The sequence below is a fragment of the Neolamprologus multifasciatus genome, chromosome 18 (genome assembly GCF_963576455.1).
Source record: "Neolamprologus multifasciatus chromosome 18, fNeoMul1.2, whole genome shotgun sequence".
Taxonomy (NCBI): Eukaryota; Metazoa; Chordata; class Actinopteri; order Cichliformes; family Cichlidae; genus Neolamprologus; species Neolamprologus multifasciatus.
Genome location: NC_140456.1, coordinates 11,643,197 through 11,657,595, shown reverse-complemented (window position 1 = coordinate 11,657,595; position 14,399 = coordinate 11,643,197). Strand labels below are relative to the sequence as shown.

The 14,399-nt window shown below is 40.6% G+C and overlaps 1 protein-coding gene across 6 annotated transcripts in view; it reads left to right on the top strand.

Moving 5' to 3' along the window:
• Nucleotides 1–752: 752 nt before the first annotated feature.
• Nucleotides 753–14,399, top strand: part of LOC146497420 (receptor-type tyrosine-protein phosphatase mu) — a 162,039-nt gene continuing 148,392 nt past the window's right edge. For all 6 annotated transcript variants that reach the window (XM_085140119.1, XM_085140117.1, XM_085140118.1 and 3 more), the window contains exon 1: nucleotides 753–1,164. In XM_085140119.1, the coding sequence (XP_084996245.1) occupies nucleotides 1,092–1,164 (73 nt within the window). In that variant the 5' untranslated portion in view covers nucleotides 753–1,091. The remainder of the gene's footprint in view (nucleotides 1,165–14,399) is intronic.

Here is a 14,399-nt window from a genome sequence, read left to right as displayed (position 1 = left end):
GTATGGGGATGGACTAAATATTCCATATTTATGCAGGTAAAAACATCTCACTACACTTATGAAGAGTTTAATCACATCATGACGTTCATCAGCAAATGACATTTGCCTAGTTGTTCTGGAAATAGAGACGTTCAAATGTCAAAGAACTTTAAAAAAAAGGAGTGCTGCGTGGAAGTGAATTATTTTATGATTCACTTCCACTTATTTTACTCGTTTTTTGGCTTAAATACACTGCTTCACCAACTTTACTGCGTGTCTAATTTTATGAACATTCTCCATAAAAATGGCTTTAAATCACAGGAATGCAACAGTCTTTCTTACAGATCACAGATAGAAGGGCATTCTGTTATAACATCCTAGCCACAAGAGGCCTAATTAGAAGTTATAATTATAGGGTAACTTCATTATATCTGATAACTGACTGATTTAATATATTCCACACACATTTCTGTGGGAAAACTGTGTGACATATGTGACATGTGACTTTGTTTCCAATATTCTGCTTATAAAATGTTCAAGGTTAGTTTTTGACAAAGGTCTTATCGTGTCAGTATTTAGCTGTTTATTAAATATAACGTATTTATCCATCAGTCCGTCTATTATCTTGAATAAGTAATTAAAAAAACAATTAGAAAATCAGGCCAGTATTAACATGGTGACGGTCTAACTACCCCAAAGTATCACACTAAACTAACTTCAGTCTTCGCAGCTGTTCTAAATAAACCAATAAGAGGCACAGTCGGAGGTGAGAGGAGGGGACATCCTCGTCTGTCCTCTCACTCACACGTGCCCTCTACTGGCCAGACAGCGCGCACACAGCCGCTGCTCTTTCTGGAGCTGCCGGACCACTCAATCCAGGCGTAATTCAGGAATCAGGACTCACTCACACATTCCTCCTTCAAGTGTGGAGCAAGCCGGCAAGGAGCAGCCGTGTCGGCGACAGCCTCCACTCACTCCGCCAAGAGCACGCGAAGGGACTTTAGATTCCCCAATCCTTAAAGTATAGGTGTAGGATTCAAGTTCCAGTAAAGAAAGAAGAGTTGCCAGTTAACCCCTCGGCTGGGGGTTAACGCGACGACGGCGGTGTCGACATGGATAAAGTTATCAATTGCTTGTTTGCTGCATTAACCCTGCTGTTGTCCGCTCGAGGGGAAGTTTTTAAAGGTAAGGACGATTACCTGGAGATGTTTTTCAGGTGCCGAACACATGCTTGGTCTTTAATTGTGCCACAGCCGGGGCACGAAGTAGAACTGATATGCGGGTAAAATGAGTTCAACCACTATTTTGTGTCATAGTTTAGTTGCAGTTTGAAGCCTGTTGTGTGTCTTTACGATTTTAAATCGAGGATAAGCTTGAGCTTGGAAGTAATGCTATATGAGAGTGGCATTATATCAGACAAGTGAGCTTAGCACACAAATACTCCGTGTTATCCAAACTCCGTTTTTGTACAATAAACAGAACGTCACCGTTTATAGCGGAAACACTTCTATAGAAGCAGTAGTTGTTCTCACCATCCCCGGTGCTTGTGTGCGCAATGAGCCGGTGCGCCACGGAGCCACTCCGCTGCATTCGGTGGGAGAATTTACTAAACCACAAGTTAAAGGAGTTCAGTGTTTGTGTTTAACTCGAGCTTGAGAAGTTGTTGTCTAACGTGATTAACCTCAAAGGGATTCGCGCACTACAAGTGTCACCTTGCGCTGTTGGTACGGCAAAGCGTTAAGCTAAACGAGACCTTCTGTGGTCGTTTGACCGTCAGTTTAATGTGAACTTCAATTAAAATGCCAAAGTGTCCATCTAGACATAAGTCACACTCAGTACAATGTGCGGTTTCGTGTCCAAAAGACTTACTGTGGGTAACAGTTTGTGCGTAAAGCGCCCTTTCTTGCCAAGCTCATTTAGCGGTTTGCAGCCTATACGCGCAATTAAACTTCTGTGCATAGCGTCAAAGTCCATACACCTCTACTGCAGGTCATATAGAGAGTTTTGTCACGTTTTCTGTGCGTTCATTTGCTTTCCTACACGCTAAAGGAAATGATCTGCACTTAACAGCACTGTCTGTGCGCGCCACACGTCTCCTTTCTAAACGACATGCGCTGCAGAAACGAACAGTTTAAGTTATTAAGAACTCTTTCATTTGCACGCGGTCTGTTTTTAAGTGCAAAGTGTTTGTTTGTTTGTTTAAAAATATTTTTTTTATTTGGAGTTCATCTTGAATTCTGACGGATTTACTATTTTACTGTCTGACCGGTTTGTGATTCCAGCTTCCACATAGGTACAAAAACTGCACACCACCTCAAATTAATCCCATTCATTCAGTTCTTAAGCTAATGTCAACTGCAATAAGTCTATTCAAAGCTTTGTGTAGGGGGAAAAAAGAGTTCAGGCATTAGTACCAGATAGTTATGTGATTTATTGGAATTACTGAAATGATGTGGCAGTCTTTCACCTTCAATATAATGACCATAGGTTGCCCAAGGGGACTTAACATGCAGAGACTAAATTAGCCTCAGCAGGGGTCATTTTTGCTGTCTGCACAATGGCATTATCTATGCGGGAAAAGGCCCATTAGCCCATATTCATGCCAATCAATGAATGGACAATGAATGTCCAGTGTGCGAGTGTTCCATGCTGGCACTGCAATTAGAGCCGCATTTGAAAAATCTCATAAATAAATGGAACAGTCTGATTTGTATCTTTGAATGTCTTTGATTGTATATACTGTTCTGACTCTGAATCGGTGAGTGTGCTGAAGTTGTGTGATGTGTGGTTTCAGTTATATTTGGATGCTGGACTTCAGCAGATTCAACACACAACACATTTTTCAGAGAGCCTGTAGGGGGCAGCATGGTACATATATAATATGATACCCAGATGATGACGTTAAGCTGCTCAAGAGTGGAGGACAACAAGTCAGATGGATCAGGATTCAGATATACAACTGTTTGTGTAAGCACTTTGATGGAAGAAAACAACTTTGCAGTCAAATAGCTACTGATTTATTTTATTTGGTCAATTTTGTGTATGTGTGTATTTGTGTGCAGCTTTTTTCCCCCTCTAAACTGGAGATGTGGATCTACTCAGAGAATTCAAAGTCTTATTAGGTATTTTATGATAAACAAATAGCTTTTATTAAGCAAGACCAGCACAGTGGGTCAATTTTAGTGACTGGGAACTTGCTTACCCTGAAGCTCAAAGTATTCCCAGTCCATTTTTCTGTCAGGTTTATCAGTCTTGCCCGCTGGCAACCTCACGAATGGCAGATTTATTGGAGTGGGCTGCACTGCAGGTCTCCCAGTGGTGCTGAAACCATCGATAAATGTGCTCCTAATTGCATGAGTGTGTGTGTAAATATGTAAACCAGGAAGAAATCAATTGGATGTATTTTACTCTCTGTGGCTTGGTGACGGATTAGCCACACACGGATGGAGAGGTAGAGGCTAAATATGAGCCTGAAGATGAGGCGGGAGGCATTTGTTATGGGGAGTACGCGATAACAGCTCGTGTGATAATTAGATCACTGAGGTAACCAGAGCACCGGTCGACTTCAGTGCACAGTATCAACACCTCGCGACTGTGCAGCCTCAATTTGATCACAGAGAGCGGCCCTTTGGAAGTCTTTTAATTTAAGCATTTCAAAACAAAATCCATAATCAGAATTTTGCTGTATCATTTTCACCTCCTTCCTTGTGCACCTGCACATCTGCTCTCAGCAGCAGAGGTAGAGATGAACTGCTCTTTTCTTCTACTCTCTCCTTGTTGCATTCACAATGCCCACCGGATGCTCTAGGTTCAGAGAAAAAGCAAAAAAACAACACTATAAATCACTTGTTGGGTATGGCCAGTGCTTTTGTTTTCTACATTATGAGGACAGCTTTTTTTTTTTTTTTTTTTTTTTTTTTCTTTTCCAGAAGGCCTGGCCTTTGATATCTATACTCTGTCTCTGGACCAAGCACATTAAATTCCAGAGAGCTGTGCGCTTTGTTATGTTTACCACCTTTTCCAGCAGCCATAAAACCTGCCTTGTTTTGTGATAGGGGTGAGCCGTGTGTTGAGAATAATGTCTATGCCTGGAGAGTAAAGCTGTAGTTTGTCACCGCAGAGTGACTGCTGCTGATAGCGTCCTGGTTGACCGATCCTGATTGCCATCCAAGCTGTGACTAAGGAGTAAAACAACACATTGGCTGCTTGAGAAGATAAACAGCACTTCATTTGAAGTCTGGCAATAATTTAGATAGTTTTTCACTCATGAAGTGTTTCTTCTTCTCCCCCTCCCCCCCTCCCTCTCTTCCAGCTGACTCAGATTTAATAGAGACTTTTCCGAAAGGTGTCCTGAAGGATGGCAGTTTCTTTTGTGTGAGCCAGTGGAGAATGAAATTAAATATGCATGTGATTTTTTTTTTTTTTTTTTTTTTTTTTTTTTTTTTTTTAATTTATTTATTTTTATTTGATGGCTTCAACCAGTGTTGGAGGAGGCGAGAGAGAAGGGGGAGGAAAAAAAAAAAAGCTGCGTGGTGATTGATGATAGTACAAAGCAGAAAGTGAGGTGTCTACATTCTTCTGTAACTTTGCTTTTCAGACACTTTTATTATGATGATAATGAAGGCGGTAGAAACACATGGATTTACTGAAGCTGTTCAAACAATGTGGGTACATGTGTGACTTCCCAGAAAAGGGTCTGCTGAGTTTGTCAGCAGAGCTGTCTTATGACTGATCATGGCTGGTAGACATTTGGGAGGATGTGTCACTTTAAAAACGAAACTTTAAGAATTGCACATATTAGAGCTGCCATATAGACACTATTCTTAGACCACCATTTAAAGTGACTGGATTGACAGTAATGCTCAGTTTTTTTTCTGCTAGATAGAACATACTTTTTTGTTTTTTGTATAGGATTTAAGTACCTTATTTACATAGTATCCTGCTGCGCTGCTAGTCATTCAAAATTCAATAGTTCTATTCTTTAAAAGAAATGTAACCCCCCAAAACTTCTACTGATGTCTTCTTCTCTCCACAGATTACTTGGCTATAGACATCAGCATATCTCACCAGAATGCAGTAATCAAGCCCAACTACTGTGCAAAAGAAAAACAAAACAAAACAAAAAAACCCCACACTTGCACAAAACCCATCTGATGCATTAGCAAGAAAGGCGAAGGTCTAATGTCAGGGACTCAGAAGAATTTCTAGACTTTAGAGCCAAACCTGGAGTGAGCAGTACACAGGAGGTTATGCAATACTTGCCACTCTCATTAGACCTATTATCAGAATAACAAAATACTGAAGTGAAGAAAGGGCACAGAGTTTGACACATTATTCAGCTTTGCTTATTCAGCCTCTGTTCTGTGGAACTTGCCAGAAGGCATGCTAGAAAATCAGTGTCTGAAGGAGGAGACGTCAGCGCACTGAAAAAGTAAACAGCATTTCATTACAAAGTACTTCCCGACTTGTGTTTAACATCACACATTGATAATGCATAGCGGTGCACGGATAGCCAAGGGTGATCCCAACTGGGGGTGCAAGTGCAGTGACTGCTGTGGAAACTGAATTGCAGATACTTCCTCATGCATGAGGAAATCTATGTGTTGTTGATTATGGTGGCGTTATTTACATGCGTACTGCCTCTTCGACACTTTGTTGTCTAGACTCTGTGTGTCACAGTTCTTTATGTTTCTAGTATGCAGCACTGCACACTTTATAATCTGGTTTCTTGGCCTTCATTAAGCCCGAGGAGATGGTAGCACCAGTATGTTGTTACGTACGAAAACCAAAAGGAGTTGGCTCCCTTCTGACCTGTGCGAACTCTTAACACTTACAAACAGCTGCTATGACTTGTTCCCATTTAAATGGCATCTCTTTAGGGTACCCAGGCTTCTTTCTGAACTTGGTAGACTAACCTTCAGAGCACACTAAAGGTGCACATCATTGTGCATTTGGGTTTTTGTTTTGGTCTCCCTGACAGAGTTCAGAGCTCTTATATGGACTCATGTAACTGAAGAGTGCAACTGCTATTCATAAGCTGGACTCTGTATTATGTTACTTGTTGACTCAGACTTGCTTTGTTTTTTGTTTTTTTTATCTTGCATATTTGTGTTATAGGATTTTATAATTGTTGTTTGGTGTACTTTCTTGGTAAGGTCTCTCTCGAAAATGCGATTTTAACCTCAAGACACTTCCTGGTTAAGTAAAAAGAAAATCATCTTGAAACTAAAATGAGTTTGGGTACAGGTTGGGAGTGTTAAGTAGGGTTAGAAAGGTGACATTTTAACTTTACTGGCAACATACTTCAGGCCATTAGACATAATGTGATTTTGAACTTTGTGACTCTCAGCGGAAGTTTAGGCATAAGTAAATACAGCTATGATAAATTTCACAATTTCACATGCACACCAATTTAGGCACCCTAAGACGTGCAGAGGAGAGTATTAGGAATAGGGAGCAAAGAACAGCACTCCAATTTGGGCGTCCTCATCTCATTTGGTGCACTTGGTGCATTAGTCATAACAGCATAAGTTAACATGCACTTAAAAAAAAAAAGTGATGTCATACTAAATCCTCCAAATGCAGAGTAGAGGCCTTATTTGAAGTTGCCTGTAGCAAAGATTCAACGAATCCTTAAAATCCTCCTGAAAAAATCTGTTTCTTGTATATTGTCAATATTCTGTTTTGTACCAGATGTAATGGATCTGTTTGATACCTTTTTCTGCCCTAATGGAGAGCTTGTAAAGACTGACCATAATTCCTGACAGGCATCTCTGCTTTTTCTGGCATCATATTTCAATTGGCGTAAAATGCTTTCCAAGCAAAGACCCCGAATGTCAGCAGACACTTGGCGGTGTTTTTTTTTGTTTTGTTTTGTCTTTTTCTGAATTGCAGTTAAATTCACTTCTAGCATGTTGTGGGTGGGTTTTGGCTTCAGGTTGGTTTTCAGTGAGGTGGCTGGATGACTAAGTGTCTCGTCAAAAAATACCACTGTTAACCATAAAAAGCTTTCTTGGAGCTTTCGCTGTATGTTTAGGATCTGCATTGTCTGAACACTGAATGACTGTGCAACAAAAAGACTATGATAGATATGATCATATTCATTTTGAAAGAAGGGCAAAGCCCCAATTAAAGCTGGATGCATACTGGAAAAAAAAAAAAACAGAGTTTGAGGTTAAACCATTGGAGTATGCAGCCAGCACAACAACAAACACTGCACTGTAAGTATGGAAATGGGCCCTTTGAGTCAAAAGAAATGGTTTAAAATCTTGGATCGCAAAGTCTACCAATATGGTTCATCATATCCCTGGAGTACCACTCCACACTCAATGATTAGCTGTTGATTTGCAAGTGATTTTATTTACATTCTTGAGAGGCACTAATAGTTTGAAGTTCATTCTCGAGGCAACTGATGTGGCTATGTTATCTGGGAGCTCTGCAGCGGAATGATAATGCCTTGAGATGTAACTGTGTGAAGGATGCCGGACAAACAGAGATGCTCTAATTATACACAGCTCCTTCTTCAAATGAAGAGGATAAAAGCTAATGAATCGCACACAGGCCAACACAGGGGCTGCCTAATGAAGAGAGAGTGAGAGGCAGAGGGGCGAGTATTTGTGAGAGAGAGTGTGTTTGTGTGTTAGGGATGCTCGAACAATTCTGTGATCTCATCACCATGTCTTTAAAGAAAAGAAAATCCTTGCAGGAAAAACAACAACTTACTATGCAGCGGATCATGTTTACACAAGTCTGCATTCGTTGTAGGTGGCTCGGAGAATCCAGGCACTCTGGAAATCTTCACTAATTAATGCTCCAAGGGTCTCAATTGTTATTAATGGTGACGGGATGAAGGAGGGGAATGAGGGAGGAGTAGGAGAAGCATTTTAAATCAGGACATTACAGTGTGGCTGCTCAATTGATCATTAGGCCTTTTTTCTCTGCACGCACACACAGGCCGTCAGCTCACTTTTACTCATTATCTTCAAAACAGAAAGTTGGCTCCTCGTGTTGTGAGATTCCCGTCTGTCTGTGACAAATGACTGGCAGTCGGGCGCAAGCGGTTCTACGCTCAAATTGAATTGACCTCAACCCGGGCTCATCCTTCACCTATCTTCAAAATCCGCTGTTCAATCAGCATTGTCGCCTATAACCCGGGGGTTATTATGTGAATTGAAATTGATTCTGATAGCGCTCGCTTTGATATTTGGCTCAGGTGAGCGTGCGGCCTTGACCCAAAGCCTGAAGCTTAATTTCACATCTGCCAGATAAAGCGCCCACCGCTCCTGCTTCGCTGCTGCAGTCACGTCGTGGAGAATGTGCAAAGTTTCTTCTGTAATTTCATGAATAACTCAAGTTGCCTCCTTCGTAGGGCAAGTGCTCTTGCTAACTTGGAGGAGACTCCGTTTCATGCCAAAAAGCTGTCTGTGTAGGCTGCTGCTGCTCGCACTCGTGGTGGTAGTGTAGGTGATGGCAGTGGGAGGAGGACGGGATGCTGCTACTGCTGTTTCACCTTGTCTCCTTTTATTTATTAGGATTCTGTCAAGGCTCAGGCAGTAGGCAGGTGTATATCCCTCCTCCTCCTCCAGTCCCCGTCTGGGCCTTATGAGTATAACCAGGGGCAAAATTCTCCATTACTGTCAGTCTGAATCTGTTGCTATCACATTAGCGCACGTCATGCAGTCATTAATGCATTAGGCCTTGTTTGAGTGCCAGTTATTTGCATTGGCTTTTACAATGTCTATTTGCCCTTGTGCTAAAAGCTGCCTTGGCTCAGCCTATTGACCATTTAACTGTTCAATAATGAAGCGATCCCCGAGGATAAATTTGGCCTTGTTGGTAGGCTATGGTTGAATAAGGGTATTAGCTTGTGGAGGAAAAAAATAAGAAAAAAAACACACTGCATATATTTTTATGGGGTTCTGAAGGGAGACATGTAGCGAAATTAAACTTCTATTTACCTACTTGCAGAGACACCCCTCTAGCATATCATCGCACCACTAACAGTCAAGTACACTATTATCCACCCTTATCCTCCACTTCTTCCTCCCAAAGCAGAATGTACCTGATTATACTCCTATCGGTCACACTCTGGCGCCTATTTGGAGGCTGTTATCTGTTTGCGGTGGAGACTCCTCAGGGAAGCGTACAGCCGATAAGAGACTGTTGTTCTGTAAACAACCCTCTGACCTCCTCAGGCTGGGCTTGGCTCCTTTTCAAATGGGTCTCTTTTGTATTGGCCTGAAGCTCAAGTCTTTGCTTGACCGATTCCCCAGGGGAAAGTTTAATGGCATTACTGTACGCTCTACACCACGCAGGGTGGTCACACTGGAGCTGTCAGGGCCAGAGGGGGTTGGTGGTGGTGGTGGGGGGGATTGTCTGTGGCTTCAAAAGAGCAAAGAATGAGTGAGAATAAACAGCTGGAAAAGATGTACTGCTGTCTCTTACTCAAACATCAGGAAATGAGGATGGTTGTGTGAATGACCCCTGTATGCCCCTGAGCTTTGTGGAACTGGAATTATCAGATATCCTCGTAGTGTTTTTCATTTTTTTCCTGTACTGTCAGCTGCAATTTTTGTTTTTAAGCAAGGGGCAAACCTCCAATGTAAAAATCTGATGTGAGTGAAGTGTATTAATTATGTTCTCGGGACGGCTTGGTTAAGGGCAGCGTGACTGATGACAGCTACATTTCTTGCACTTTCCTTGTTTAATATGCCGACATGCCTTAGCAAATAATTCACTGGAAATCAGTAGCCCATGGCTGCACTGCAGCAAACTGTTGTACTAAGTCATTTTGGTGTTAAATACTGCTTCATCGACACGACTATTGAGACACACAGCTGCAGGGCCCGTGTTAAAGACGGAGCAAACACAAAACAATAACTGGAAAAGATGATGCTTGGCTCGAAGCTTGACTCCCACCCTGTAATCAGAGTTTGCCACGCTAAAGAAATTACAGGGCACCGGAGTCATTAGAAGTGTGGGGGAAGCTTCGCATTGCAAACGGAAACAAAGTTGAAAACGCATGTTTTTGGAATAATGCACATCTGAATAAACAAACCGGTGAAAATCTGACAAGTTGATTGTAATGATAGTATGCTGCCGGCCGGGAGGATAAATTCAGTGAGTGCAACGTCTCGGAGACTTACTGGTATTGGAGCAAAAGAAGGAGTAATAATTAATGCGGAAAGCCTCAAGCTTGAGTTGGTTTTTCAGCAACGTTATCATCAATCTGACTGTCTTGGTGTCATGAATAGCACTAGACTTAGAAAATAATTAGTGGGACATGTTTATTATAATGTTAAGAAACCATCATATTAAAGTGAAATGATTTTAATTGTTCAGTTTAGGATTTTACTGTAGATTGTCTGTTTCTGTACATTACAGCTTCAAGCGATACAACCAAAAGAAACACAGTGTGAATATTTGTCTGTTGCGTGAATATATTATGCCCACCGAGGAAACTAACATTTACCAAAAATTGTATCTTTTCCCTTCTCTACTAAGACTTTGAGCAAATCCCAAGGCTATGTGAGGATTTCTCTTGCTATTTCCAGATCTCTGAAAGGAACAATATTCACAATGGGAGATGGTTTTGAACATCGCTTGTAGAGAAATTTTACAAAGAAAGATTTTGGATGGGGAAGGGGTAGCAAAAATAGCTTTTCCTGTTCTATTACCCTTTAGGTTTGTTTGAACTACATCGTTACTTTCTTGTGTGTAGGCATATTAAAAATTTGTATATTTTTTGTTTTTTTTATAGGTTGGCTACACCCTAGCTAGCTACAGATGGGTAGCCATATTCGAGCTATAATACATAACAACAAATAAAAAGACGTTTCATTGCATATTAAACTTTGATATCTGTAATTTATAATGCAGGTAGGTCTATTTTTAGTTTACTGTTTTATCCTACAAGTTCTTGGTAAGTTGCTACCTATTTGTTAGCATGTACCAGTTTAGTTATTGGGGGTAATAGCTTCAAATTATCATTGCATTTCAAGAAAATTTGTAATGATTACATTTCTGACCATATAGAAACATAATTCTGGGCATTTTTGTTTAACCCTTTCACGCATAGCGGTCACTACAGTGGACAGCTATTCAAACTTGCACATAAACACAACACAGTGTATATTATTTATTCGTTCGTCAAATTCATAAGTCAGAATGTATGTTGTCCACCTAAGTGGACATGTAAAAAAACAAAAACAAAAAAAAAACTATTTGAAAAGTACATGTTTAAAAAAAGAAAAGGAAAAAAAGAAGTTCAAAGATCTTTTTTTCATGCCTAAAGATGAATAAAAATACTTTAAAAAAAATCCTGATTGTGAATCTGCTGAAACCAGGTGATAGCAGTGATGGCATTGTGGTACAGTGGTTATGACGCAGATTTATATCTAGTGACACAACACTCTAAGTAAAAGAATAAAATAACTTCTTAACGTAGCTAAAGTAACTTAACCTTGTAACTCTAAGGAAGCTGCACATTATCACATAACATTAAAAACCACTTTCTACCTGGGATGAACCATCTTGTGTATTTTTCCAATTAGGAATGCACTGTAAGTAAACTGCTCTGCTAGTTTTGAAAGAAAGACCATCTTTGTTATTCAACCCTGATATTAAAAATAATATATATCATACTGTAAATAGTCACGATTATGGTTTTCGAAGTATTTCGTAAGATTTTATTAACCTCCTAGGACCTGCTGTCCACATACGTGGACTTCACATTTTGGGTTATTTAGACCAAAATACTAAATTTTGCTCTACAAGGGCCTGATATCCACTTACGAGGACATAATACTGCTACTGTTCTATCGAAATTTTAAACGAATATCCTCATATGTGGCTTTCATTTTTCTTAGAAACAAAAATTAGGTAAAAATAAATAAATCTGCTAATTCTTTATTTTTACATTCATCAGGTCCCAATCAGCGCAAATATCAAAGAGAAATTAAAAATGCATGCCGTGGAAGAGTTCGGGTCTTAGGAGGTTAATACAAATGCCATTAGTGATTCTGCTTGTTGGTCCAATTGTTTAGCATGCTGAGTATGAAGTGTGAAACGGAGAAGAAGAGAATACCCGTGAGTGTACTAGATGTACAAAACTGTGCTGCTACGACTTTATCTCCAATGTTTTGCAGTTCTCAAATTTTTGGTTTGCAACGAACTAGACAAACTGGTGTCTGTTCTTAAAAGAAACCAGTTTATGATTTCTATCCCAAGTTTGTGGTTTACTGGTAAATTGAGTTTTCCCTGCAATTTAGCTTAGCCTGTTGACTAAAGTCCAGCAACAAGCTTTGGTGTCTTACCGTCACTAGGCAAATGTAGTCCTCATGTTTGCATGACGAAAAATTAAAATCAGTTTACATGAACTTGTATTCTGCTACAGTTAATTAGCAGAGCTCACTATGTTTCTTACTGTTTTGTGAGCCATGATCAGCTTGTGAAACTCCCAAAAGCAGATCAGCAAATCTTGCATTCAATCCAAGCTGCTCATGTCCTTGACTAGTGGTCAAGGAACTGTCAGCTTTATGACTTGGTTAAATAATTTATTGTCTGTGGTGAGAAACGGTAGAATGTCCAAATAATTTTCTTGTAGTATATCTACTTTATCCAACTTCATACCGACATGGACCGGATGCCACTGCATACGCAATAGTGTCCTTAGAGAAAAGAGTGGACCAAATGAACGTGAGCAGAATTAAACGTCGATGTCAGTGAATTTTTTATGTGACACCTATGCCTCCATTGGACAGACCAATGCGTCTCATTTCTGGAGCAGCTCCACAGCCTTATTTAGTCACTGGGAAGTTGCAGCGGCATCAAACGGTGGCCTGGTAAGGTAGAAGTGCAAAGTCTGGGTTGTGAGGATGAATAATTCACTCCCATGAGCTCAGACTTCTTGCTGTGAGACTAATATTCAACAGCACCTGTGTATCTGAAAATCTTCCACCTTCAACCCACCAGGTTCCTTTCCCTGGGGGGAAACTTCAACCTGGCGTCACCCCAGCTGAGCTTTCTCCAAACTGCCAAACTAGTAATGTGTAGACTGGAAAGCTACAGAAGAAATATAGAGAAGTGTACAGTGACTGTTGTGTGACTGGACTCTGAGAAATACTGAGAACCATAATGAGTTTGGGGTGTACAAATGTCAATCCTTTTTTTCTTTTTTGTATTAACAGAAAAATAATGAATGAAAGAAAAAAATGATATCTACCAAGTGTCTGGTTAGACGCCCCCTGATTGAACTGAACATTTTAACAAAGTCACATCACCACACGATCCATTTTAAAGCTTTTGGTAGCTGGTCACATGTTCCCTGTTAGCACTCTGAGTTGTCATCAAGATTAATGCCACGCGATCACAATCTTTGAAACAGCTGAATCTAATGGTGAGAGTCTTTTTCCCCAAAATCAATCACGAATTTGAAACCTGAGAAAAATGGTGCTTTTTATTGTTGCATTCTTGCATTTAGGAATTCTTGCAAAAACTGCAGCTATTGGCACCATTTTAATTGTCAGCTCCCCTTAAATGCACACAATAGGCTGCTGTTGATGAACTTAAACGTTAAATTTTTTTTTTTTTTTTTTTTCCCCTTGTTGGCTTCTGTGTCAAGCAATGGTGTTCTGAAGCTGTCTTGACTTTGGTTTGAGATCAGCCCTCTAAATTTTTCGGTCTGCCTATCATTCTACATTTCGTCATTCAGCCTTCATTTCTGTAACCGTCTGAACAAAAGGCATTCAGAGGTTGACAGATCTTCCACATCCAAGTATGCATGCATGTAGGCGTTTGTGCGTATAACACTTAGACTGTGTTTACAGAGTGCGAGTCTGTGGCTGCTCACGACGACACATAGTCTAGTGCATGGCAGGGTTTGTATTTTGTGCCTTTGTGCCGTACGTGTGTGTGCTGTGTTTTTCCTCTTTGTCCCTGTGTGTCAGGTAGCAGACCCATCTCAGGCTTATTATCAGGGTGTTACAGAAGGCGGCAGGCAGCAACGCCAGTGCCTTAATGAAACCTAGGCCTTGGCTAATTGGTGACACTGTGGCGTGAGGGAATGAGAGAGGCAGTAACCAGACTGGAGGGATGAGAGGAGAGGACAGTCTAGCCCTCACACTACTGAATTAAGCCTGTCATGTTCATTTGTAGAACACACAGGAGGAGAGGACACCGACACTCTCCTGATCAAAATCCTGCAAATGCAAACCTCCTTCCTGACCAGAGATGGCTCTGGTAACCTGGTAACTACATTTTCAACTCGGCAGAGTTATTCTTTTTCAATCTTCTCCTTTTCATTATACCTTGTCAAGTCTTTCACTATGGCTGTTATTTCAGAAGGGTCAAGTTTGGCAGGAATGAACCATAGTCCCTTTTTGTTTGTGGTGCTTTATCATGAATATGATCAACCTAAACTG